We start from the raw sequence: 27,647 nt of genomic DNA on the forward strand, positions 1-27,647 counted from the left end.
GGGGCTGCTTTAGGAGCAAAAGCCACAGAAAACAGTGAAGACTAAAGATAATCCAAGTGACAACCATTCATTATTAGTATGGGTAGAGTTTCAAATTCAGCTCCCCAGAGACAGATGAAATGAAATTCTGAACGTCTCTTCAGTGCTAAGAAGGTAAGATGCAAGCACTTTGTAGATGGAAAACAATCACCATGCTGTGGATGTTATGTTGCAGGTATTCCCTCCCTTTTGCCCCCTCCACCCACCTCCGCCCCCCCCCCCCCCCCCAAAAAAAGTGGTGTGTTTTGTTTTGTTTTTATTATTATTATTATTATTTTGTTTGTTTGTTTTTAAGAGACACCATATGCTCTGTATTTGTTTCTGAGTAGCCTAACTTCAAGTCAAATATCAGCACAAAAAATGGAAATATTGGAAGGGTCTGATTTTTTTTTTTCTTTTTCCAAATTTCTCTTCTATCTATCTATCTATCTATCTATCTATCTATCTATCTATCTATCTATCTATCTATCTATATATCTATACAGGAACTTTCAAATAAACTTTAACTGGTTCTCTCATTTATCATCATTTATATCTACCTATGGTGAATGCAGGTCATGCAGGTCTTGTATCCGCTTTCCTTGGATAAAACCATCAGAATAAGACACAAGGCAGCAGACAGGATTTTCATCCTACAAGCTCTAGAAAACCTATTGAGTTTGCTATCAGGTATGCTATGAATTCTCACAGATCAATATTTTACACTATTAGATTAGTCTATATTTTCATCTTTCCTCAAACAATTCTTTTATTGAATTGAGGCCCAGAGTGACTTTTTTCTAACATTTAATTTACATCTTTGCTAGATATTATCTTTCTTCCACTTTTATCTAATATCTACAGAAACAGGAGGATAATGCACTGTCTTACTTTCAGAGGTTTATAACTGGGTGGGTGAGGGTTTCTGTAAGGAATAATGCTTCAGGTGGAAGTCTTTTTCTTTCTCTTCTGCTTGACATCACTGGTTGACTTGGCTGTAAGAAGGCTCTGCCTTCTTAAGCAAGGCAGAGGCTTACTTTTTCACAGGCTTTAAAATAAGTTGTTTTGAATTAAAATGAGCCTAAACCCAAGTAAACAAGTTCCTGTCACATAACGTTCATTTTCAGTTTCTTCTCTAAAACAAAAACAGAGGGCACAAAGTCCAAACAAAGCATTTAAATTCTTCACCTCATGAACTGTCAGAAACAAAGTACTCTCTGTTCACTCCAGCAGACTCTGAAGTCAAAGGCATCAGAAACTTGTTCCACAAGGTTAAGAAGGGAGCTACAAGATCTTTAAGGTCCCTTCCAAACCAAGTCGTTCTATGATTCTATGCAGTGTTTTTTTTTCATCTAGAGAACTTTCTGATAATTCTAAGTCCTGATAATTCTGAATCCTCCATCTCAAAACAGGGGTAGTTAAAGATTTGAAAACGTCCACTATTTTATAATCCTTTGATTTTAGCTTCTCATTTAGAGATATTCTGGTAAAAAGTATCTCAGACTGATACACAATTTTCATTTCAAACAATTGGGAAAAACAAAACAAAACAAAACAAAACTTTACAGCTTAATAGTATTACTGAGATATTTCAAGGATTTCAAACATTTTCCCAGGAAATTTCTCTAGCTCCAGCTTCAACAAAAGAATACTCTTTATGAAGAGTATTCTTCATGAAGAGTATGCATTCCACCTGAAAATGGTTGCTTTTCTGATTATGATATTTATAGCCATATCAAATTATACTGTATATATGCAGACATATGCACACACTAGCATACTTAATTATCATTACCTCACATGTTAATTTAAGCTGTTCTTTCTGTCTGTTCATACTGCCTGAGCTGTGTGTTGGATTTATTCACAACATTCCCACTTTTCTAACCATTCCATACAACTGTGAGTAAACACCTTACCAGCACAAATCTGAGGCTGAAGACAACCAAGGTAGGTTCAAAGCTAGTATCAGGAAAAAGAATTAATTTTGCTACAGGGTAAAACAAAGAATATACGCTCTAGCGAGGACACAAATCTGTGACCTATACAACAACCAAGGCTTTGAAGCAATCTCACAGCAAGAACAAACTCAAACTTCAGCCTGTGGTTACAGCCAAGTGGTACACCAAGCACTGACCACCAACCGGCAAAGTTTCCTCACATACTAAAAGTTATGAAAGTACAAGTTTACATGTTACTCCTCATTTGGTCAGCCTTACTCCAGCATTAATCTCTAAATAAAGGGTGGTCAGTTCCAGGGCTGTAACTGAATCTCTGATAGAGTCTCAGAGATTGTCACCTAGCTAGCAATGGAAGTACGGTCTTGGACTGACAAACAAGCCAAATTTCAAAACAATCTGGGTCAATCAGTGCAAATTTGTACTTTTGGAATTTTGAGGACTTGGAATATTTTGAAGTTTTAGATTAGTTCTGTAAACTCTAGCTCTAGATGGGCTCTGTACATAATTGCAGAAAGACTCCCAATGCTCATCACATTTTACAGAAATGAAGTTCTGAGACAAGATAACAAAACCAAAATATTCTGTTAATAAAAAATATATATTTATTTGTTATATCTGCTACTCCTTCCTCCTCGTGATTTTCCTTCACTGCACTGTGGGCTCCTCTCCACGGGCTGCAGCTCCGGCCCGGGGCCTGCTCCTGCGGGGGCTCTCCATGGGCCGCAGCCTCCTCCAGGCCACATCCACCTGCTCCACCGGGGGCTCCTCCACGGGCTGCAGCGTGGAGATCTGCTCCGTGTGGGACCCGTGGGCTGCAGGGGGACAGCCTGCTCCACCAGGGGCCTCTCCACGGGCCGCAGGGGAACTGCTGCTGCGTGCCTGGAGCACCTCCTGCCCTCCTGCTGCACTCATCTCGAGGGCTGCAGGGCTGCTTCTCACTTCTCACTCTCCCAGCTGCTGTTCCGCAGCAGTGTTTTTTTCTGTTGTTGTTGTTGTTTTCTGTTTGTTTGTTTTTCCCCTTTCTTAAATCTGCTCTCACAGAGGCACAAAAAACATCACTTATTGGCCCATCTCTCACCAGCGGCAGGCCCTTATCTGACATGGGGCAGCTTCTGGATTCTTCTTGCAGAAGTCACCCCTGTGGCCCTCTGCTACCAGAACCTTGCCATATAAACCCACTACAACATGTTACCTCATTTTGCATATCACAATATTAATAACCTTACTCTTACACAGCAGAACTGATAGTAACTACAAGTCTCATGTTGATCATCACCACAAATAGCTTTTCTTATGAAGTACATGCACTTTTGAAGATCATCATGGGAGGGTACGGACACTGTACTGGCATTCCCTAAAAATAAGGGCATAGCTTTGATTTCAGAGTACCATTATCATTCAGAAGTGTTTTAACATAGCCCTTCTGCCATACCAAATAACATATACAGGTTCTCTGTGCATTTACATGCAAACAAAAGATTAACTTCTTCTGCTCCTCTGGAATGACATCCATTGACTAGAAACAAGAATAGTTCATTATCTTTGGACATACTGTCATTTAAGTCTCCTCAGTTAAATTAAAGAGGTTATAAAATGTCCGTAGTCAAACAGAAATCTAGCCAAAACCAATAACATATTGTTTGGAAAAAAAAAAACCATCATGTCATTTTTTTAGTTAGTTACTTAAAATTTGCCCTGAAAAAGAATCATTAGAATGAACTGCTGAGGGCAGTCTGGAGTCAGGGAAAATATTAATACATGGAAAGAACGGCACAGAAAAGCACTATACATCAGCAGAACACTCTCCGCACCTGTGTTTTCTGAAGCAGTCTCATGGCCAAGTCCTACTCAGGACCTGAATTACTGCTCCACTCAGTCTGAAACTTGACAAGACTACCCCCAAATATCATACAGCATCAGGCACAAGATGAAGAAATAAAATAAGCTCATTCTTTATGTGCATCAAAGAGCATAAATCCATAAAGTCAGCAGCTGCTGCTGACCCTTTCAAATCTAAATCACAGATTAAGGAGGAATTCAGATCCAGACTTTGTTTAATGAGGTCATCTTTTTTTGCTTACCATAAATTCAAGCATAAACTGAAAGCTGATCTGTACTTGTGCCTTACATATGGAATGAAGATGCCTCAAAATGAAAGAGGCCTCGAGGCGACAGGACACCTGAGCAAGTGACCTGAAATTTCCTTTGAAGTAAAGAGCTGGGTAACCTTCATAGGTGATCAGCTGAGAAATTGTGAGAAATATCCCAATAATTTTCTAAGACAGGCTCTCCTGTGAAGCTAATTTGTTTGCAGTTGCAACGGTGGGTGTCCTGCAAGCAGGAGCATGCAATGGAAGTGTAGCATAGCCCTATATCCCCTACTACCCAACTCTTGATTCCTCTCGTCTTCTTACTGGCTGAGTACTACAGCTTCACAACCTACCTGACACTTGTTACTGTGCCCTGTATGTACAGTTTTATTTGACCAGCCTTTGTTTTCCCTATTTCTTGGAACTGGAGGGGCCCATGATTTTGTAGCTTCTTGTTCTTGCTGATTCCACACCTCTTTGTCTTGTTTTTCTTAGCCATCCTCCTTATTTTGTGACAGTGGGACCTTCCCCTGTCCCCTTATCTGCTTACCGTACCCCCCACTGTTACAACTGCTCAATCACTTTTGAATATACAAGGTTAGTGGAATTTTTCCACTGCAAAAACACAACTTTAATTCTTACACTATGATCCAAGGCTTAGTTCTGAGAGAACAGCTGTATAATCACAGCTCAAACTTCTGATAAATTTGCTCAGTTGTCAGAAAAAAAGCTATGAAAAAGCCCATAAACTACAGGCATGAAAGATGAGAAAGGTAGAATTAGATAACGGCAAAATAGTTATGAAAAGAACAGTTAGCAGGTCAAGATTTCAAGAAGAGAAAAAAAATAGCACAAAAAGGTTCTTAGAAACATAATAAGTGGATTCATAAGAGCAGGCACAGAATGCTAACAGAAGAAAATAAGACAAATAGAGCAAGTGGTTATTTCATTCTTGCTTTACTCTTGGAAACCTAGGGAAGGAGAAAAAGTGCATATTCAGTGACTTTTTAAATAGGAATCAAAATTAAAATTCCTTTCCAGTTCAAAAGTTATTGTTCTGATAATTGTTTGGGATAAAAGCATCTATATAGCTCCAAATTGTGGATGGCTATGGATTTTTAAATTTATTTCATATCAGTACATATCTATAACTAGATGAGAAAGAGAAAACTTTAAGTAGAATATATGTGCATATCTATAAGCTTACCATATGATAAAACTATTTTTTTCATGTAATGGGAATATAAAAATATAAACAACCAGAGGCAGTTGGTATCTAACTGTAAAATATGTTTTTTATATTCACAGTGTAAAAGTGAATTGCTGGATGAATCTTTCAACAGTGTCAAAGAAATTAAAAACTACAAACTAACATAAATAAATTTTATCATAATCTCATGTAGCACCAACCAAGGTTTGCCTCCATACAACACCCAGACATTGTCTTACTAATGAAATGTTTAACCAAAAGAGCAAGAGAGGTGAAAAAATATTTATACTCTCAACGAATATATTTTTCTTAGTGGGAGGCGAAAGAATAAACACCACACAAAGCACAATAAATAAAACCTGAAAGCGTTCATTATATTGTCACTTCCCATTCCAAGCGTTTTAACAGATAAAATATTTGTGTGCACTTTGGAGATTAATTGACAGATGTATTGCTATTTTACTTTTATCAAGACACCAGTTCAGATACACTCATAAACATGGGTTCACCTATAAGGCCATTCTCAGTTTGAAAAGCACTTCAGCAAATACTTGAATACCACACATTCGTACAGCAAAAAGCCTTCCTGAATCCAGGCTTGAATAGTAACACAAAACTCAATCTGAAGCTGTTGATCCCATGGATATTCAATAACCACTCCACTAACTATATAATTTATGTCCTTAGTCTCTTTCTCATCTATTTTTTCCCAAACAGACTTCCATGATGTATTTACCTGCAGCCACAGTCCTCTGCTTCACTACTCCTACTTCCCTGAAACCACTGTCCACATATCATAGAATCATAGAAACATTAGCTGTCGTAACTAGCCTGGAGGAGAAGAGGCGAGTGAAGGAGAAGGGGGGAGTGAACAAGGGGGAAAGACCATCTCTGCCTGTCCCCTTCACAGATTGGCTCCCTGAAGAAAAAGGGTCCTCAAAATATCCTCTCCTGAGGTAGCCTATGCCAAGGATACATGGACCATCCGGGCCAGTCCCAATAGGGTGCTTTTGCCACTCATTCCCAGTTAGGCTCAGGCTGGTATAGGCCTCAGGAATTTCCTGATGCCCTTATGATATTTTTCTCTTCATCTTCCTGTTCCTCTGATGGCCCAGCCACTTTGGAGTAGCCTATCTCGTCTTCTTCTCCCTCCCCACACCGAGTAGGAGTTCCTCTGCTTTCTAAACGACCTGACTTTCTCATCCCTTTTTAAAAAGCGGCGTGATGTTTCCCTTTCTCCACTCACCAGGGACATCGCCCGACTGCCAGGACTTTTCAACTACGATGGAGAGAGGCTTGGCCACTACATCAGCCAGTTCCCTCCGCACCCTGGGATTCGTGTCATCAGGTCCCACAGACCTGTACCTGTTGTTTAGATTCATCAGGTGGTGTCGAACCTGCTCTTCGCTTACAGTGGGTGGGACTTTGCTCCCCCAGCCTCCATCTACGGGTTCAGGGAAATGAAAGACTTGGGAAGCCCGCCTACCAGTGCAGACGGAGGCAAAGAAGTTGTTGAGTACCTGAGCCGTCTCCATGTCTGTCTTCACCAAGTACTCAGCTATAGAAACTCACTCCTAGGATAAGAAATTAGCCACCTCTAATTGCTTACACACTCTTATTTTCACCCCTCAGTCTATTTTCACAAATGTTAGAGGTGCATGGTGGCCCTCGGGGACTCCTGCTGTCACCCCAGTGTAGCAGCCCGAAGGAAGCTGGGTCCTCTCTTGTGCTCTTCCTCGAGGCTCTGTACAGAAGGGATGCCACCTCTGGCACAAGGGCTGGGGGATGGGAAAGAAGCACTCACACAACCCCTGAGAGTCGGCAACAGAGTGGTTTATTGCCAGGACGTCTTGCAGGTAAGCCTGCGGCACGTCCATGGTGTTTGGGGGCTCCAAGCTAATGCTTGGGATGGAGCCTGCGCGATGACGAGTAAGGGGCTGGCCGGACACTCCTGCGACGCTCTTTGTGCGCTTGGAGAGCAGAGAGCAAAGACATGCCACGGGAGTCCCAGGTCTGTTCTGGACGAGGTGGATCCACTTCCATCCAAACATCCTTTGGAGGAACAGGAAGACGAAGAGGAAGATATCATAAGGGCATCAAGAACTATCCGAGGCCTCTACCAGCCTAAGCCTAACTGGGAATGGTTAAGTAGTTGGTTAACAAAGTTAACCACCTACTTAGGAATACCATCCAGATACCATCCAGAGATCTGTTCTGAGGCAGAAGAGTTACGAGTGGCAGGCAGTGTGGGAGGATATGGGCAGGCATCTAGAGCAGTGGACACCTCCAGCGCTTTGGAAGCTTACCTCTGAACAGGTGCAAAATCTTAACAAAATGGCAGAATGAAAGGCTTGAAAAAGGTGTGTCATCACCCTGGCAATTCCAGAGAGACACAAATCACTGCAACGTGCTGGGGCTTGGCCCAATGCAATTGCTCACCACTCGCTGACCGATGCCCAGCCTGTCCCCGAGCAGCCGGTACCCCTGCCGTCCCCCAGCCAGCCACCCCACAGTACTTGTCCAGCATGACCCCAGATGGTATGGAATACCCCTTTGGCCAGTTGGGTCAGCTGTCCTGCTTCTGTCCCCTCCCAGCTCCTGCTGCACTCTGTCTGGCAGGACAGAGCGAGAAGCTGAAAAGTCCTTGATTCACTGTAAGCACTGCTCTGCAACCCAACCAGTCAAACAGCACTGTGTTATCAACATTATTCTCATCCTAAATCCAAAGCACAGCACCCTACCAGATACTAGGAGGAAAATTAGCTCTATCCTAGCCAAAACCAGGACACACCACAGCACACGGTACGGAATATCCCTCTGGCCAGTTGGGGTCACCTGTCCTGCTTCTGTCCCCTCCCAGGTCCTCCTGCACGCCCAGCCTCCTCGCTGGCAGGGCAGTGTGAGAAGCTGAAAAGTCCTTGACTCAGTGTAAGCACTGCTCTGCAACAATTCAAACAGCAGTGTGTTATCAACATTCATAGAATCATAGAAACACAAGGTTGGAAAGGACCTACAAGATCATCTAGTCCAACCGTCCTCCTATCACCAATACTACCCACTAAGCTACTACATCATATCTCATAGCGCCTTGTCCAGGCTTTTCTTGAACACCGCAAGGGATGGTGACTCCACCATCTCCCTGGGCAGGCCGTTCCAGTGCCTGACCACTCTTTGCGAGAAAAAGTTTTTCCTGATATCTAATCTTAACCTCCCCAGTCACAACTTGTGGCCATTTCCTCAAGTCCTATCATTAGTTATTTGAGAGAAGACGAGACCCCCTCCTCATCACAAGCTCCCTTCAGGAAGTTGTAGAGTGCAATGAGGTCTCCCCTGAGCCTCCTCTTCTCCAGACTAAACACCCCCAGCGCCCTCAGCCACTCCTCACAAGACCTGCATTCCAGACACCTCACCAGTTTTGTTGCCCTTCTCTGGACACGCTCGAGCACCTCGATGTCCTTCGTGTAGTGAAGGGCCCAAAACTGAACACAGCACTCGAGGTGTGGCCTCACCAGAGCCGAGTACAGGGCGACGACCACCTCCCTGGTCCTGCTGGCCACACTATTTCTTCTACAAGCCAGAATGCTGTTGGCCTTCTTGGCCACCTGGGCACACTGCCGGCTCATGTTCAGATGAGCATCAGTCAACACCCCCAGATCGTTTTCCTCTGCACAGCTTTCCAGCCACTCTGCCCCAAGCCTGTAGCGCTGCATGGGGTTGTTGTGGCCAAAGTGCAGGACCCAGCACTTAGCCATGTTGAACCTCATCCCATTGGCCTCTGCCACTGACCCATTCTCTCCAGGTCCCTCTGCAGGGCCTTCCTACCCTCTGGCAGATCGACACTTCCCCCCAGCTTGGTGTCATCTGCAAACTTACAGAGGGTGCACTCAATTCCCTTATCCAAATCATCAATAAAATATTAAAGTGGATGGATCCCAACACTGACCCCTGGGGAACACCACTGGTGACTGGTCACCAGCTGGATTTAATTCCATTCACCACCACTCTCTGGGCCCAGCCGTCCAGCCAGCATCAAGTACTCCAGAGCTAGAGTTGAATACTGTAGTTTAAGGCACTGCTCTGAACTTTTTTGGTTTTGAGTTCTTCTCTTACAGGGCCTGCGCTCTGCACAAAACCTTCTTAAGTCTTATTACTAAACAGGAGACTTTACTTCCTACATTTCATATTTTGTTTGGTGTTTATAGTCTATCCGCACAAGTAAACAGACCTTTTTACATTCAAACTGGCATACAGCATTTACCAATCACACTGATTTTTTGAAGGGAATGGTTTTAAGGAAGGGACAGTGATTTAGTGTTCTTTGCTTATTTAAAGAGAAAATAATCTTAGTTATGCTGTAGATATGTATGTATATACACATAAATATATCTGTACAAGCACATGTAAAGAAGCATATTTACTGGAAAATAAACTAGCAAATGGCTCCTCTTTGGCGTGTAAAAAAGAGTGATATAGACTGAGACACCTTCACAAACAGAAGAAGGTCTCATCATCCACAAAAGGACAATATGGAGCTATCCTGCAGACTGATACAGAATATAAACGTCTGCTACAGCAGAATTGCCAAGTCTTTCCTTTCAACAACACTCAGACTGTAAGCACAGTTCCATTAATGGGAAGCTAGAAACCCAATGAAAGACTCCCCGCTGGAATACAGCTGGGATAATGTCAAGCCTTGGCCTTGTTTCTTCATATGAGTATGTTGAGATGGGTCTTACAACAGCCAGAAGGTTACGTGTTCACTGATACTGGACAACTGCTTATGGACATCGAAAACACCAAAAGATGAAATGGGCCCAAGTGACTAGGACTTGAAACAGACTTTGGATTTGGGAAAAAGATAAAACACAGAATATATTTTAATTCTGGTCATGTGACTGGCAGAAATAGTTTTTGGTATACATCCTCAGTCTCAAGAGACAAAAAGTTCCTTCATCTCACACTTCAGACATAACTTAACAGGAAGTGCTTCTGGTAGCAAGGGTCTCCAGGCCCTGCTCCCCATTCTGAGGCAACCAGTTTAGCCAGAATTAACTACGTTTAAGTGCTGCCGGAATAGTATGAATCAGGTGAGTATAACAGACTAACAATCTGCTTGGGTTTGTGTAGTTTTAAATAAGAATAAAACTTTATTCATCTTATATTCTGATCAAGACAGGGCATAAATAACCTTTGATTCAATCTGACTGTCTATAGATAAGGAAAATGAGATTTTTCTGCTTCAGATTTCCTCGATTTCAAGTCCGGTTATTTTTGCAGACAAGAACTACTTGCTCAACAGTAATATGACATTCTTGAGCTGGATTAAATACACTGTATTCTTGCAAAGTTAGCCATTTTTACACTTGAGTAGTCAAAGCAAAAACTGCAAGTATCATACAACTCCAGTCAGGAGTCAAGTTTCCAGCTGTGAAATGAAATTCCGTGAAGCAATTGAGTATGTGCAGTAGAAAAATAATAATAATAATAATAATAATGCTATCCCCATGTCTAGCCTGTAATAATTCCCTTATATAAAATGTATTGAATTGTCATTCACAAAATGAATTGTTTCAAAGGAGAGAGCTGGACCCTAGCAACAAGCTGCTGAAACTATCAAATTCTTCAGAGAAGCTTTGCACAGATTTCTTCAAAACACAGAGTAAGATGAAGATGACACATGAAAAAAAAAAAAAAACAAAAAAAAAAAGAAAAAAAGTACCTTTCAAGCAACAGAAATTTTTCACGGTGCTTGATAAATAAATACACCGAACATTTGATAATTTAGAGCCATATAGGATGAAAAATGTCAGTAAATTCACTGAAAATCAATTCCAGGGTGTATTTCTTCAGAAATTTAAGAGGATTTTTTTTTTTTTAATTTTGTGAGTAAATATTGGGTTGATTAAAAAAAAAAAAAAGTCAATGTTTAAGTAAAGCTCTGAATAGAGATTTTGGAGTTTCAGGTTCTACACAGACTTCATGCAAGGTACTGGATGCATCCTCAGGGCCTAATACTCAAACATTAGTATCTCCATACTGTCATGAATGCTCAGTTGTCAATCTCCACTTGCATCCAAACTCACCTTCGTCTGCGTGCTGGTTCACAAGCTTGACTGGGAGAACCAACTGGCTTCCAGACTGTGAAAAGAAAGGGGGAGAAAGACTGTATGGCTAGAGCCGTAACACCACTCCTTCTCACAGTCAGGCCACATCAAAGGAAACCAACACACATGTTCTAGCCTCATTTCTCTTCCTGCTGGGCTTGCAGTCTGTCTCATTATCAAGCTGTCCTGTCTCTCCCAGATTTAGCGTTCTATTATTAAACCCATACCCTGAGGAGTACAAAAAGTCTTTTCACTTCTAGAGAGCATTTCTAGGCATTCTGTCAGACGATTGATCAGTGTCAAATGAGCGTACAGAGAGTTTAGTTTAAGCATTCTTAAATAAGAAAGGCAAATCTGCATTTTCATGACACCAGGTGCCTGTTTCAGGACCCAAGGTAGTGCCATCCTTAATAGGGATCTGCATTAAATTTAAGCAGAGAGACTGCCACGGTCTTTTAGCAATACACAACTTCCTTACACAGCAAATAGTTCAAGCAGAAGGGTCTGAGCTCTTAGGCTTTCTGAAGATCAATCCCTTTGGACTCCTGCAGCGTTAGGTAAAAGATGTACTGACATCCAGACATGGACAAACCAGGTTCTAGCACAGACTGGTGTCCAAGAGCCTATTCGTCAGAAGCCTTAAAGAATGACCCTCCTGATCGCTTAGCCTTCTACAACAGACCAACAACAGAACAGTTTCCACAACAAAGTTTGTGCAAAGCTGCAAACACAGCTCAAGAGCCAAGTAACTGATTTTTTTTTTCCTAATGGGAACGTTAAGCACATCATTTGCCACAGCCTGTGGCAGCAATCTGTTCCTGTGACGTATTCAGGTGACTTCCTGGAAGGTAAACTGGATTTTGTTTCTGTGTGAACTCTACTCTGGAATGCACTGTGCATGTTTTTTCTCCCCCACAAAAATAAGGAGATATCTTTCTAGTAGAAGGCAATGTTTACTTTGTTCACACTAAGGTACAAAGGAACAACTGTATCCTATGTTGAGTTTATATGGCAAGTTTTCAGGAATGGAGGGCTGCAGCATTGTGAGAGTTCAGAGCCCAATTCCAGCTGACTCCAGCAGGGTTCTTGGGCTGTGTTTGCAGCAATGCACAGCCTTTGTTGTGGAAATCCAGGAAACTAGGGTTAGGCGATAGCTGAAAACATTTTGAAGATACGTTTGTACTAAATAAATTATCCTGTTAGTGCTTGTAGTGATGCAAAGCATCTTCTTTATCACTCCATTTTAACTTCATATTTAATCACAGAATGGTTTGGTCTGGAAGGGACCTTAAAGCCCACCCAGAGCCACCCCCTGCCATGGGCCGGGACACTTCCCACCAACCCAGGCTGCCCCCAGCCCCATCCAGCCTGGCCTTGAGCGCTGCCAGGGATGGGGCAGCCACAGCTTCTCTGGGCAAATCACTACTGCCTGATTTTTTTTACCTTTTTTTTTTTTTTTACCTGATTTTTAATGAATCATTACTGCCTGAATTACACAGAAAATTCACAAATAAGTCCAAAATTCAACTCACTATCTCTTCAACATGCCTGACTGCTGACTGAATACAGCCAGTTCGTAAACAAATATAAAAAAAAAATAAAAAAAAATCTGTGTTTTGGCAGACAATAGCTCTTTGTTGATCTCATAAGCAAAGGTGTAAAGTGACCTAGTGATGTTGACACACAGCATAAAGTAGAGACCATCGGTCTATTTTGCATTCAACATTTTGAACAGTTGATATTTCAAGATAATGATTATGTATAGATGATACATTCAATTTAGCCAACATATTACAAAAACATTCTTAAAAAACAAAGTTTAGAGCAGAGATCAAAAGCAGACAGGTCAGTGGAGAGAGCGAATTGCTCTCCAGTAAATAAAATATCTTGACTGAACTGAGATGTTAGTAACTGAATCAAAGTAAGATAAGAAATACACATAGTTTAAGGTGCCATATTTACAGGAGGGAGAAATACTGCTTCTGGAAAACAAAAAGGAGACTCCTGGGACTTCATATTAAATGGTGCAGTATAACTGTAAATGCTGCTTCTCTTTTCTTTAATATATATATTAGTATATATATATACATTGCAGATACACACACACACACGTATATATAGGTTTATAGCTATATATGTAACAATAAGATCACTGTGAAGCAATAGAGCCACGTTAGCCTTGTCCTCTAAAGAACCCTCAGTACAGAGGTTAACAATAAGCAAACCACCCAATCGGTATCATCACTACCACAGAATCAATGAGTATTTCAACACATTGTCAGAGGAGCTCCACTTGCCCCAAGGAAAAGCAGAGCAGCTCACTATTTCTCCTTACAGCTGTCAGTAGATGGACAAACCATCTTCCTCAAAAAAAACGCTGCAGATCAAGAGAATGTATTTTAGAAGTAGGCTTTGATGGAAGATCCAGCTCTGAGCCCTGAGAACTAAGATATTAAATTCTTTTTAAATCCTCAGCAATGTCAAAACTGAAATCACATAATTTCACCTCCTGTCAACACTGACATGTCTGCTTAGGGTATCTCAAAAATACTTTTTAGAAACACCAGCTACTACTCTTTTATCAATGTAATTCTGAAGTAATTCCATTGGCAGCATCCTTGTAAAACACACAGTTAAAAGCTGTTGTGTATGGACTGTCACAAGAGAATTTATAGTCTGACAACACAGAAACAAGAAAAATGAGAGTAATACTTGCTTAACCGATGAACAATCTACTGCTATTAAGGAGAGAAATTTAATAATACAGAGAGCTATTGCTTATGACTAACTACAAGTTTCTGAACACATCAAACCAGAAAGTGCATGCTGAATGTATTTAAAACAACAGTAACTAGAGATGTAACTGCATTGGTCTAATAAATTGCAGGCAGATTCAGTTTGGCATTTTTTTTCATAAAGAATATAAAAATCTTCCTTTTTCCACCTTCATTTCCATTTATTTTAACTGTAACTTTTTGTTGGTTTCATTTCTTTTTTGTTTTGTTTTGTTTGAAACCAGGTGTTTGTGGTTTTGTTGTTGTTGTTTTGTTTTCTTTGAAACTGAGTGTTCTCACAGAAATACTAACCAGCTAATCAGTTTAAATATCATGGGACAATGAGCCTGCAATCAGCTCAGGTTTTCATAAGTCCCACTCAAATTAATTGCAGCTCTCTTTTCCCTTATTCCCCAAAACATTATGCAATAACACAATAACATTGGTCTAAATTCAGAGGTGAACAGAAGTTTAAGCAAATGGCACTTCAGCTGCCACATCATTCCCTAGATATCCCACTTGCAGGTTACGTCTATGCTGCAGTCCCTGTACAATAACCACTTGCTTTCATGCCTCCTCTGCACTCTGTTATCTGATCTTTGCGTAACACTGCCAGAGCTCTACTGCCTGCCAGGCTGGTCACAGCAGAAGCACTATTTCAGACACCATCGTGAAGACACTGGTCAGTGGGACTCCTGCCTCGTGGCACAAGTTTAGTCTCCCAGGCACTCGTCTTCCTTGAGTCATTGGCACCCGCACGGTACATGACCGCTCAGCTCCCCCTACAAACACAAGCAAAACAGATTAAGTGTGTGTCCTCTGTAGCAGGCAAGCTTACAGGCAGCCCCCTCAGCCTCCTGTCTAACAGCTTCCAGCTCTGACCATCTGCCTCCTCTACCCTTAAGCAGTCCTGACACATTCTTGGTGCAAGGATGTGCTGTCATCAGCTGGAGCACGCATAACATCTAAAGGACTTGATCGCTTCTCAGCAGGCCGTGCTCCTTCCACAAGGCTTACATCATCCTCACACTGTATGGGTCTTCATAATGAGGGAAGATGCTACATCCCTGTCAACCTCAACCATGAGCCTCTGCATTTCTTCACACTGTTTTAAATCCAGTTAGTTTCACTTCAGGTGAACAAACATACCCTTTTATTGCCAGAACCACTTTTCACCAGGTACACATAAAAAACTTTGGCAGGTGATTATTCACATCCCATACTGTGGAGTAAGCTCAGCAGCCATCAAGATTTTATTCTGAGTAACAGTCAGAATGCCACACACATATTTTCAAAGCTTTTAACAGTTTAGCTTCTTTTTTTTTTTCATTTCTTATTAGACTACTTAAAATAGACAAAAATAAATAAATGAAGAGCAAAGGACAAACAGTCCACGCTAATGATAATCATACTTCCACCAACACAAATTCTCACTGCAAACTACTCCACACATTTTAACTATTACTTTTGCAGTCTCTTTAGCCTGGGCAAACTTCATTCCCCTTGTTACGCTCAACCTAATGTTCAAGGGCAGCCTAATTTGCCCAATTAAATCCAGAGGTAATCACATAGAACACAGAGCTACCATGATTTTAAAAAAAAAAAAAAAAAAAAAAAGGAAGGAAGGAAGGAAGGAAAAAAACAACCATTAATCACAGTTTTCAAATGTTTCTCAATCTTTCTTTCCCATACATTGTAATTTCTTTTTCATGGTGATTACAGGAACTTTGTAGTATCCTTTGTCAAATATATTTGAAAGTGACCAGAGGGTTCAGATTTTATCCAAGGAGGCATATAAATATTCACACATAGCATAATAACATTAGCTTCACTTAGGCTGTAAACATGACAAAAAAAATACATAACATGAAAAACTCAGGAAGCTAGGTAAAATTTTGAAGGTTATCCTTAAGCCCAGCTCCCTCTTCGTACCATACTTCACCATCGAGTACTAAAGTGTTACTTTTAAGCTAAGATCTCCAAATGTCTGGAGTTTAAGATATATTCCCTTATGATCTTTTACTCAGATTTATCAGTACTTACTTTAGGCATAGTAAATAAATAGGTATCACTAATCTGCTTTAAAGTGTGGTGGAAGTTTTTTTTGTTGTTGTTTTTTTAATTAAAGTACATATACTGGAACAAGCTGTAATCTGCACATAAGTGTCTAAACATGCGAGTGAAACTGACAGTTGACATAATTCAGTATGCTTGACAGGAATGCCTGTATTGATGTAAAGCACCTCTTCCTACCAATAGCATTTGTATTCACGGTATGTATGTGATACCACTTTACCACGTATAAAGTAGGTCAGGTTTGGTACACTAACAAGCCCTTTTCAATTCACTGTACATCAACCTCTTGATTTGGAATTTTGAGTATAATTTGGTCTCTTAACTATGCACAGGAAAAAAAATAAAAATAATAATTAAAAAAAAAAAACATCTTCCTAGGTAGGTCAAGACCTGCTTCAAAACTCAACAGCATTTATGCATTACACCAGGCTTTTCAGTTAACCCAGAACCCCAGACTATCACAGACTTTAGCCTACCATAATATATACTGCCTTGACACAATACTGGAAGAAACAGTAAGACAACTTCTAATCCCTCTGACAGGGAAAAAAAAAAAAAAAAAAGAGAGAACAAAAAAAAAAATTATCCATAAATCCTTTGTTAAATTCTATACACAAAAAAAAGAGAGAGAGAGAGAGAGTACAAATGAGGCAGAAAAATTAAGGGCATTTGGGGTTATTATTAGCTACGTAAATTGAGCATTGCACCTGCAAATATATTTAGGATAAACATGATGATTGCAGGGCTCACAGATTTTCCAATAGCCAGAAAAAGTTTTAGCAACCAAGCCAAGACTGTTACAATGAGATAGTTCAAAATGCAAGCAATTACAATGGTTCTCACTGTAATTATAAACCATTTCTGTCTTGGTGTCTCTGACAACAAAAAGGGAGCTTTACATACATCATTTTACAGGAAGACCTCAAAACTGGATGAATACTGTAAAGGAGCTCTGACTTACCCTTTACATGACAGATTCTTGCAAAGCCTCTAAAATAGATTCCATATAACAAACATTCCAATACCTATTTTATGTGAACTTCTGTGAGATACAATTAAAGGGCTGTAAGAGGCTGTCAATTTAAGGGGTGAAAGGGCTTTGAGGTTAATGAAAAAGTCTGTTAGGGTAAAACATTATTGTCAGACGCTCATTTTTGCCTGTGAACCATGTTTTTGCATATACAAATGAGACTTCACATCCATAAGGAATCATTTATATGAAGAAGCAATTTTTGAAAAATCCCCCATTGTGTTAAAATAATTTATCTAGGTACATTGAAATAATGTCACTAAGCACTACCAGCTAGATCTACGTTCAACCTGCTTTCATAAGCAACATTTAATCCATAAATGTATGCCCAACTTCTTACAATACCTGTATTCTTCAGAAAGATTTGATGCTACAGTCTTTACAAGTGACTTGTCTGCCTAATATTCAGGAATGCCACAAAGAAGTTCCTATGACTTTCATAGTTGTGATTTAAGAATATGAATTACACTGGTACTATGTTACTTCTAATTGCAATCCTAACAGTAAACAAACTGGTACAAATAGTAAACAAACTAGAGCAAACAGACCAAATTTGAACACACAGACCCTCTTTCAGGTTTCAAACAGAGAAACCATAGCATTTCAATTCAGGTTGAAAATAGAAAATCTAACTGCTTATTTCTGTTTAATGTTCTTTAACGTTTATGTCTGATACAATAATTGTAAAATGTCATTAATGTTAATTACACAATTCTAAACAAATCTTGAGCTGTATATGTGGAGCAGCAATTGATAAAAACAAAACAAAAAGGCAGATGGCTCACACAGAAGTGTGAGGTAGACTTTTGCATGTAAAGATATTCCAGTACAAAAAGATATCCCAATGATTTTATCCTCTTGATTGTAACATGTCAGGATAAATTGAAACCTGCATATAGAATCACAACATACTGTAACATCTATCAGAGTAGTATCTTAGCTTGAATATCATCAAGGATGATCCTGGGAAATAAAATTTATAATTGCACTGAACATTAAGAATCTGCAACTCAGTAGATAATTAATTTGTGCATGTAATAATATTCTCATGTCTTAATCCCAAATAATCTCTCAATTCTCCTTAGGTGACTATATGTATTCATTACTGAAAGTACAGTTGTACAAACTTTTTGCCTAAATAAAGTGATGCAGCTACCAAGAAAAGCACAAATTCTATCCCCTCCCATTTCCAGCTTTAAATTGCTACAACTATTCTACACCTTTCTGTGGACCAGCATAAGATTTTGTACAGCTACATAGTGAACTGGATCTGTGAAATGGTCCACTCCAAAAAAAAAAAAAAAAAGACCTGGCAAAACAACCATCTTCCTTTGAACTAGGACTTACGTAAGTTATTTTCAGCCTGTATATATCTTCAGAAGTTACTGCATCAGTTTCAGACCTGACAAAAGGCTTGCACATCTGAAAGCTTAGCAGTTTTTAACAGCTATAACCAAAATAAAATATTAAAAGATCTCACCCCTTGCAGTGACATTCTGTCACAAGCATCCTTATACTAACAATGTCTACAACTGTATTGTAACTGTTTCCACAGGACAACTCCTCTTACTAGTTGATTTTACTTTCCAGTGACTTACAGGGGATCTTTGGGAGCAAAGAAAGTAACTTCTTAAAGCAAGAATTATATTAAACTATCAGTCTTTCTTTTCATTTCCAGTTTTTCAGCCTTTCATTGTGTTAAATACAGATGCTTCACAAGCTATCACTTCTTTTTTCAGTTGATGATCCCCATATCATTTTAATACTATTCTTTCTTAATGTTCTTAATATATTTTTAAATTTCAGAATATTCACTTTGCTAAAAAATAGACCTGTCATATATAAGGTAAGCTAAATTACTGTTATGAAAGAAACTCTTCTACAGTTGTGAAATTAGAGTGAGACACTGGTAAATTATCCTATTTCCATCACGGATATTTCTGTTAGCCTACACCTTTGCTACGAATATGTAACTAATATCAATTATATACCACCTCTTATAGCTTACTTTCAACCTTTCCCTTTCATTATTTGAAATTTAATAATTGCTTGAGCTTATGGTTAATAAGTCAGTTACAGGTGATTCATCCTGACCTTACAACCAGAGGGAGGGGACTTCTAATTTTAACTGTTAAACAAAATAGTTTATCTTGCCAACAAATATGTGGGATAATTTCTAAAGAAAACCCACATTTTCCTATATGTCTTACATAATAGTTGTTTTGTGTCCTAAGGCCACTGTCCATGATACTACTAAAAATGTTGGGAATATATGCTACTAAAATATTTTCATGAAATGCACACAGCCGAACTTAACCACATACAATTTCAGTATTGAAAAATACCCATTTACTTCACTCATAAAACAGGACCGAAAGATCAATATGACCTGTATCTTGGTACCATTTTATCTGTGACTGGCACAAGGAGCTTAGAAACAGATGGCCCTGCTAAGATGTCCCTAAGCTTTCTATGCTTCTTTCATCAAGATCACAAAAGTTAGACATCCAAAATTATCTACTTTAGTTACCTGTTCTTCTTCCTCACTAGTATTTTTCCTTATAGTTCAAGAAAAGCTTTTTTTTTTTTTGTAGTGAAAAGTGAGAACCAGTGAGAAGCAGTACCTGAATTTATAAGAAAGTCATATTCACAAGCAGAAAAACATAATATATAATTGAAGATAAAAAAGATAACCTGAGAAATCTAAACTAATAATTTATTTTTTTAAAGAAAAAAGAATTGTACATATAAAAAGCTGGATATAAATTAAAAGGCTAGATTCAAATATCTGTAAGTTTAAATGCCAGAACGTTCCATTGTAATAATCTGTTCTGGCCCTCTACATAGCACAGGCCAGAGAATTTTACCCAGTAAGTCCATTTGCAAACCCCACAACTGGTCTGTGTGTTAGACAGTATTTTTACAAGGGCACCCATTGGAAAAATTACTATCTCCTACAACAATCCATTCTGACACCTGATTACCCTTTATAGTATATAGATCACTCACCTATATGTAGTTTATATATCACTCACAAATATGTGGTATATATATCCCTCACTATAGTATATACATCACATTTATAATAATTTATACATCACATTTCTAATAATTTGAAAGGTAGTATCTTTCCTTTCTTTGCCAAAAAGGCAAATGAGTCTATTTCTCTAAACTCTACCTGCATGATTTTCTCAAACCCTGGACTGGATGGCATTACTGTAGCCTGTTAATAGGCTGAGGTACTTCATTTCCTAGTTCATATTTTGAAGGCAAACAGATGTAAGTCATCATATGAATTTCTTCACCAGTAGTGAAAGAGCTACACCTGAAAATTCATCTCTGTTTACATCTACATAGAAAAGATCTGCAAACCATCAGCTATAGGAGTAAACTACTATTTCTAATAAAAGCCTGTAACCGTATCACTGTAGGAGTCATCCAGAAGATTTCTGGATTATCTGGAAGTCAGGAAACCAAATCTACTGCTTTTGTCCCTTCTAACATTAATCTGTGTGGATATATGCAACATAACCCTAAAAGAAAATGATGACACCTCAACCTATCACAGACTTCTCAGAATTAAGTCGATCAGCAAAACACTGTAGTATCAGGATTCAATATGCATAGGAGGGAGGGTGACTAAACTCTGACAGTGATGGAGTAATATTTTCTACTACAGGCTGCTTAGCATGTTTCTTCCTAACTAATGGCCTTTATGAGTAAAACAAAATCTGTATGTATGAAAGGTCAAAGTCCAGTAACAGCAATATAGTATCGTGTCACCACTCTTCCCACCAGGATGGCCACACCAGCTGCAGTATGCCAAATAGTAAAAATAATAATAACAATAGCATTAGAACAAGAACTGCAATCGAACTCAGTGAATGAAATACCCTTGAGCAAAAACTACACAGTCATGTTAAACAGAGAATAAATTTTAAACCATGTCAATGATTGCTTTGTGCATTTGCTGCCTTGGAGAACAAACTAAAATAAGGAACTGTTTACCTGGTCCTAAGCAATAGGAAGGATCTTGGTCTGGTTGAAAAATTTCACCAGTGAGGTGCCACTGAGCAACACTGATCTACACCTATACTCAGCATCTTTTCAGCAGCAACAAACAACATAGAAGCCACTACAGGAAGAGAGAAAAAAAAAAAAAAAAGGTAAAAGGGGAAAAAATCCAGGAATTATATCCTTGTAGGTGTCATGGTGACCACAGAAGGTAAGCAGACTACCATGTAAGAAGCACAGCACCATCGCAGTATTAATTTCAATTAGGAATGGCTTGAGAATGGGTAGAAAGGGGCCTGGCTGGGCTAATCAGCAAGGGAAGCTAGCAGAAACAGGAAAGCATTTTTGAAAAATGAAGAAAAAGAATTGTAAACTCTGACATATAAAATTAAAAACAGAACAACAGAGAGGAAAACAGCTGAAACACAACTAGCTAAACCACAACTACATCTACCAACTGGAAAATGGTGTGTTAGAGTTCTGTATTGCCTATTAATGGTCACGGAATAAAGAAGCACTCACAAAAGACAAGTCCACTAAAAATAAGCTTAACTGTATCCTTTGTACTATTACTCACTGCAGAAAAGAAAAAAATGTTTAGGTTGTATGTTGTGGTTTGATCTGGCAGGCAGCTAAGCACCACCCAGCCATTCGCATCCCCCCCACCCTCACTGTGAAGTGGGGGAGAAAAGCTGAAACACAGGGTAAAAACTTATGTGTTGAGATAAAGACAATTTAATAGGACAGAAAATGAAGGGTAAATAATAGTAATGATCAAATAATAAACAAAGCAAGTGATGCACAATGCAATTGCTCAGCACACGCTGATCGATGCCCAGCCATATCCTGAGCAGAAAGTGCACACGTGCGTGCGCGCACACACGCAGATTTATTGCTGAGCATGACACCTTATGGTATGGGGCATCCTTTTGGCCAGTTTGGGTCTCCTGTCCTGGTTGGGTGCCCCCCAGCTCCTGGAGTACCCACAACCTCCTTGCTGGTGGGGCAGTGTGAGAAGCTGGAAGTCCTTGGCTCTGTGTAAGCACTGCTCTGCAACAACTAAAATATCAGTGTGTTATCAACATTGTTCTCATCCTAAATCCCAAACACAGCACCATACCAGCTACTAGGAGGAAAATTAACTCTATCCCAGTTGAAATCTGGACACTTTACAGTCTGCTTTTGTGAAAGACGCAGCACAGCATCTGCATGAAAAGCCTATGGTAGATCTGTGGGCAAAATAAGCACTAACAGATAACCAAGACCAAATTACATGCTCACACAACCCCTAAGAGAAATTATGAAAACCAGCTGAATGACTAATGATTACGTTAAGCTCCCCATTAAAAAGTTCCTTGAGTGGCAACTACAATACACATTTATTCCAAAAGTTTCCAAGAAGAACTACATGATTGTGAGGCCGTAAGCTGTACAGTACATTTTAGTAGATACATAACAATTCTAGAGCAAGCAGGTGTCTGAATAAATAAGATCATGGCCACAGTAGGAGGAGGTGACTAGTGATATCACTTCCATAATGAGAAGCCCTGCATTACTGATCTCTTGAAGCTCTATGACAACACCAATAAGCATATAGATGAGGATGACTGGGCTCAAAATTCCAATTTCCAAATGGATTTCCACAGAGTCCCTATACAGTCAACAGAACAACAAAGCAAAAAATTTCTGGTTAAAAAAAAAAAAGTTGGTGATAATTCCTATTTTTGCAAAACACTCAATTATAACTACACAGCTAAATTATATTACAGATAATTCAAGAGCTACATTCCAAAAAAGTCACAGACACATCCTGACACACTTTAAGTATTCAAAAAACTTTTTATGCTGCTTTTCTGTGTCTTCTGCTTGAATAGATTTTGCCTCTCAGTACAACCTGTAATAACAGCTCCTTATTGTTCCTTAATTACCCTATTTTCCAAAACAGATTTTCTAAATAGAAACTAACATAACTACGTCTCACTGCTCAAATTTGCAGTTCAGTTAACCCGCCTATACAAACGTGTCATGTTAACAAGCAAAAAAAAAATCCTGGTTTTAGGATTTTTCCTTAGATACTATGTAATTATGTAGAAAAACTTTTGGAAAAAAAAAAAAAAAAAAAGGTTGCGTCCCTGCAACAAGTAAAGAAATTGGAGCATCAAACTGTACTGGGGGGAGAGAGCAGGAGAGAAGGAAAAAAAAAAAAAAAAAAAAAGCATGCCTTTGGAACAACACACACAAGAAAAGACGGATACAATCGTTTTAGAAATTATTTTGCAGGGTTTGTTATTCCTTTTCCAAACATGAATGGTGTTGATTTTCTCTTGTATTGTCCAACTTTAAGTGTAACCTTCAAAGAATATGCCTGAATATATTCTTGAAAGTTGGCAATACAAAAAATACTTGTTATTATTTACCTCGCCTACATTCCCTTGCCTTTTATCGTTTCCAAACCCATGGCCACCGGTTAAACCGATGCCCAGCGACCTGTGAAAGTGGCCCTGCAGAGACCAAGCACGGATTTTGAGGCGTCTCTGCCGTTTCTACCGCTCTACAAGCGACTGAAAGGACTCGGGATCTACTTTAAAATCTGGCCCCCGACTACTTGCAGGATTATCCTGAGGTAACACTGAGGTTCTATGGGTCTGTCACGCCTACTCCTGTGAGCGGAGTGGCGTACCGTGGTGCCCGTCCCTCACAGCCCGCCTCCATTTCCCGCCCCTCACCTGGGGCCGCCACCACTCCCCTTCCCGCACGGGGCGCGGCACAGCAGCCACAAAATGGCGGCCGGCCTCCATCACCGGCGAACCGCCCGGTGACCCCTCGCGACCAATCACACACCGTCGTTCTGACCACGTGATCACCGCCAGGACTACAACTCCCATCGCGCCTAGCGCTGCTCCTGTTTCCTGCCCCTCCTCCCTGCAGCGCCGCCATTTCCCAGAGGGCGCCGGGCCGCGCTGCGGGAAGGTCGAGCAGGGGAGAGGCGGTTAGCGCTCTGTGTCGCTATCATGCTGGCTGCCGGCGTCCGCAGGTTCGCCACCTCCGCCCTCCGCAGGAGCCACTACGAGGACGGGCCCGGGAAGGTACTGTGAGGGAAATGGAGGAGGCCCCGGCCCGCTGCGGCGCGGCACGAAGGTCGTGGGGCAGGCCTCGGCCCGTGGATGGGGATGGGGGTGCTCGGCTGAGGGAGGGTTGTGAGGGTTGTGGCTGGAGGCAAGCCTGGGACTGACCCCGAGAGCCGAAGGGGGGCCTGCGCTGCCTTGGGCTTGCTCAAGGTGAGCTCGTCCCTCAGTCATCTCCGGGAAGGTGTTGGCATTTAATCGGGTTTTAAGGTTCCGGGGAGCTGGATGCCCTTGTGAGGAGCAGAATGAGTGCTCTGCTGCCACTTCTGCAGCTGGTAACCAACGGGATTTAGAGTCTGGAGATAGTGCTGTTATGGCCGCAGCAAGCAAGGTGATGCAGATGACTTTGGTGTCCTTCCCTGCAGCCTTCTGGTTCTGTGGTACAGATGATGAGCTTTTGCAGTATGAGGAGAAACAGTGATACTGTAAACGCTTTCTGATGTACCTTTGTGCTTAGTGTGCTTTTAAAATCTACATCTAAAGCTTAATTTCATATACTTTACATGATGAAAACGTTCTTTGTAATAAAAATAATTAAGCAATGGAAAGAATTGCCTGGAGGCTGTGGGGTCTGTGTCCTCAGGGGCATCAAGACATTTACAGTTGACTGGACAAGCCCTTGACCAAACTGGTTTCTTTATTCCTTAATGTGAATTGGTGATGGGAGGGGTATTGGACAAAATGACTTCCAGAGGTCACTTCCAAACTATTGCAAGGACAGGGTCAGTTGGCCTGAAAGGAAGGGAAAATGTTCTGAGAATGAATATTTGCAGTCAGTTGTAACCTACCTGTTAGCACTCTGGGCCTCTCACTGCTGTCAAGCAAACGAGGAAGTAATTAAAATGTACTATATTGATTGCAGAACTAAAATTCATTTTTTCTTTTCTAGAACCTTCCATTCTCTGTGGACAACAAATGGCGATTACTTGCAGTAATGTGTGCATTCTTTGGAAGTGGGTTTGCTGCCCCTTTCTTTATAGTCAGACACCAGCTTCTTAAGAAATGAAGGGGACAGACTGTAATCGCACTAACTGGGTAACTGATTTTGTTATTCTAGCAGAGTGATCAAAACTGAGCTTGAGAGAACCTAAACTTCATTTACAAGCTTTGTAACTTTTAATACCTGCCAGACCAGTTGCTTACAGTTTGTGGCTTGGAGTTCCCTCTAAACTTAAATGATGAGCAGGCTTAAGTTTGCTCTGCTGGGCTGCGGAACTCATTGATTTGTGAACTTTGCCTGCCCCAAAGCCACACCTCTGAGTGCAGCTTCTTGATAGTCTTAAACTGGTTTAACTGGCAGTGGAGTGGTACTAAATTGGATAATAACTATAAAAGAAATACTTTTGAGAAAACAAACCTATACCTCATAAAATGTGTATGGATATCTGGCATATGTGATGTAAACAAAACAGTATGAGAATCTGTGATACTGTAAACGCTTTCTGATATGCCAGTTAAAACTCAAAACAAAATCTCTTTAGTTCCAGTTCGACAATGTCAAAACAACCACAACACCAACATAAAACATTCCTATTTATTTGTAAACTGCACTTAACATAAGATCATTAACAGCAGATGCTGTTAACTGATGCTGATGATATTTTTGAAGACAAAACAAGCCTCAGCCATTGTTCCAGCCTCTGGAAGTATGCTACTTTCATTCGGAAGTCCACTTCTGTTTATCTTAAACTGATTCCACTTTGGAAATACCTGATGTTGTTAATTCTCTAATCTGAGAAACAGTATTTTTGAAGAGCAGGGATGACTATGTTAGTTTTTGGAAGGAAATACAGTGATTGCTGGAATGTCAGAATTGGCACAAATTGTAAAGTCACCTGTATAATGCTTTTGCCAACCTGATGGTTTTGTCTCTTTAAAATTAAAGAGGGGACCTGTGCAGTATTAAAGTATTTAGGAGTGTACATGTTCATATACGTAAAGGCCTTTACTGCAGAAACTCGTGGTGGATAAATTAAAGCATGTTAAAATTAAAATATATCATCAAGGTTAAATTATTCCTATAGCTTGTTCTAGATGCAGAGGTTTAAGAGTCCTTAAACTTGTTAATTCTTCTACGTTTTCTTGCAGAGTCGAAGTCTTCTATACGGCAACTTTAAATGGAAAAAAGGATATCTGCAATTGTGTACCATGCTGGAGGTGTCTAAATAAATGTCAAATCTGAAGGTCCCGGGCTGTGTATTTTGTGAAATTCTTGCAGTGCTTTTTACAACTGGTTTACACTGTGAAGCCTTTCAAATTGCAGTCTATTGACATTAAGTTAAACTCTAGTATTCTAGGGACATGGAAACATCCAGTCTCAAAATTGAAGTGGGCTTAAAGTAGCTGGCTGAATGTTTAAGTAGTTTTACTAAGCTATGTGGTCTTCTCTGATAGTCTTTGGACTAATCGGAGAATAACTGTTTGGGATAGATTATAGCCTATATACCTGACAATATGGGTATACTGTCACCATAATCCATGCTGCATGTGTTTTCAGTATTTTGGGCTGATTAGTTGAGAACATTTTATTTGACTTTGTTTTTACAAAGTCATTCTGAAGAGCTTGTGTTTACTGTAGCTCCTTCCTGTGCTGCATTACTGTTGCTGTGTGCCCTTCAGATCTCATTAGCCTTCACACTAAGATGATGCAGTAGCCTTGAAAACAAGTACGGCAACAGTAACTACAACATTGAATCTTTGCTACCAACATTTTCTAGTCAATATCTTACCAAGACTTTGATATTACTTCAAATTAGTAGCTGTTCGGAAAGAATTGATAGCTTTACAGTTGAAGCTGTAGTTTCTACATGCAAAGTCATGCCTAACATTGGGCCTGTGTAGTGGAGATCAATCAAAATATTGAAGAATGCTGTCAGGATACCTCTTCCAAGTGGAGTATATGTTTAAATTAAGAGTCCCGTTGACAGCATGGGTAGAAAGTTGTTTTAATCTCCACTTTCCTTATGACTACCTCATTGGCTAAATAGTATCCGAAAAGCACTAATGTAACCCAGTAATTGTTACTGTGACCATAATCATTGAATATCCCAAGTTGGAAGAGACCCATAAGGATCATCGAGTCCAACTCCTGATAATATTAATTATTTATAATAATGTTAAGTGGTAACTATTCTGAGTTGCTTTCATTAAGTGATGCTTTCTGGTTTACTTTTTCCCCTGAAACAAGTCCCATCTGTTCCAGTAGTGTATTCAATAGAGCTTGCAACATGTCAGCCATTCGACTGGAT

At 40.0% G+C, this 27,647-nt stretch overlaps 1 protein-coding gene and 1 long non-coding RNA gene across 3 annotated transcripts; one reads left to right on the forward strand and one right to left on the reverse strand.

Moving 5' to 3' along the window:
* Positions 1–3,647: 3,647 nt before the first annotated feature.
* Positions 3,648–24,347, reverse strand: LOC308185607 (uncharacterized protein). 2 transcript variants are annotated; one of them, XR_013943504.1, is made up of 3 exons: positions 23,692–24,347; positions 11,360–11,414; positions 3,648–7,328 (listed from the first exon to the last, which is right to left on the reverse strand). XR_013943504.1 is itself a non-coding variant. In XM_080573953.1 (3 exons), the coding sequence occupies exons 1-3, from the start codon at positions 24,157–24,159 to the stop codon at positions 7,111–7,113; spliced, it is 432 nt and encodes a 143-aa protein (XP_080430079.1). In that variant the 5' UTR covers positions 24,160–24,347; the 3' UTR covers positions 3,648–7,110. The 2 variants fall into 2 exon arrangements, 1 of the variants encoding a protein (XP_080430079.1); XM_080573953.1 differs by having other exon boundaries at positions 24,001–24,347.
* Positions 24,348–25,394: 1,047 nt separating this feature from the next.
* Positions 25,395–26,587, forward strand: LOC308185611. The gene is made up of 2 exons (XR_013943509.1): positions 25,395–25,434; positions 26,488–26,587. It is a non-coding gene; the product is annotated as an uncharacterized lncRNA (long non-coding RNA).
* Positions 26,588–27,647: the final 1,060 nt, after the last annotated feature.

The sequence above is a fragment of the Anser brachyrhynchus genome, assembly GCF_964034855.1.
Source record: "Anser brachyrhynchus genome assembly, chromosome: Z".
In the NCBI taxonomy this organism is placed as follows: domain Eukaryota; kingdom Metazoa; phylum Chordata; class Aves; order Anseriformes; family Anatidae; genus Anser; species Anser brachyrhynchus.

Bases quoted from the DNA above. Each gene is read 5' to 3' on its own strand.
- LOC308185607 (XM_080573953.1), bottom strand. From the start codon at position 24,159: ATGGGAGTTGTAGTCCTGGCGGTGATCACGTGGTCAGAACGACGGTGT. The intron at 11,415-24,000 runs GTGAGGGGCGGG...TTCTTTTCACAG, and splicing joins GGGAGTGGTGGCGGCCCCAG to TCTGGAAGCCAGTTGGTTCT. The intron at 7,329-11,359 runs GTGAGTTTGGAT...GTTCCTCCAAAG, and splicing joins GAACCAGCACGCAGACGAAG to GATGTTTGGATGGAAGTGGA.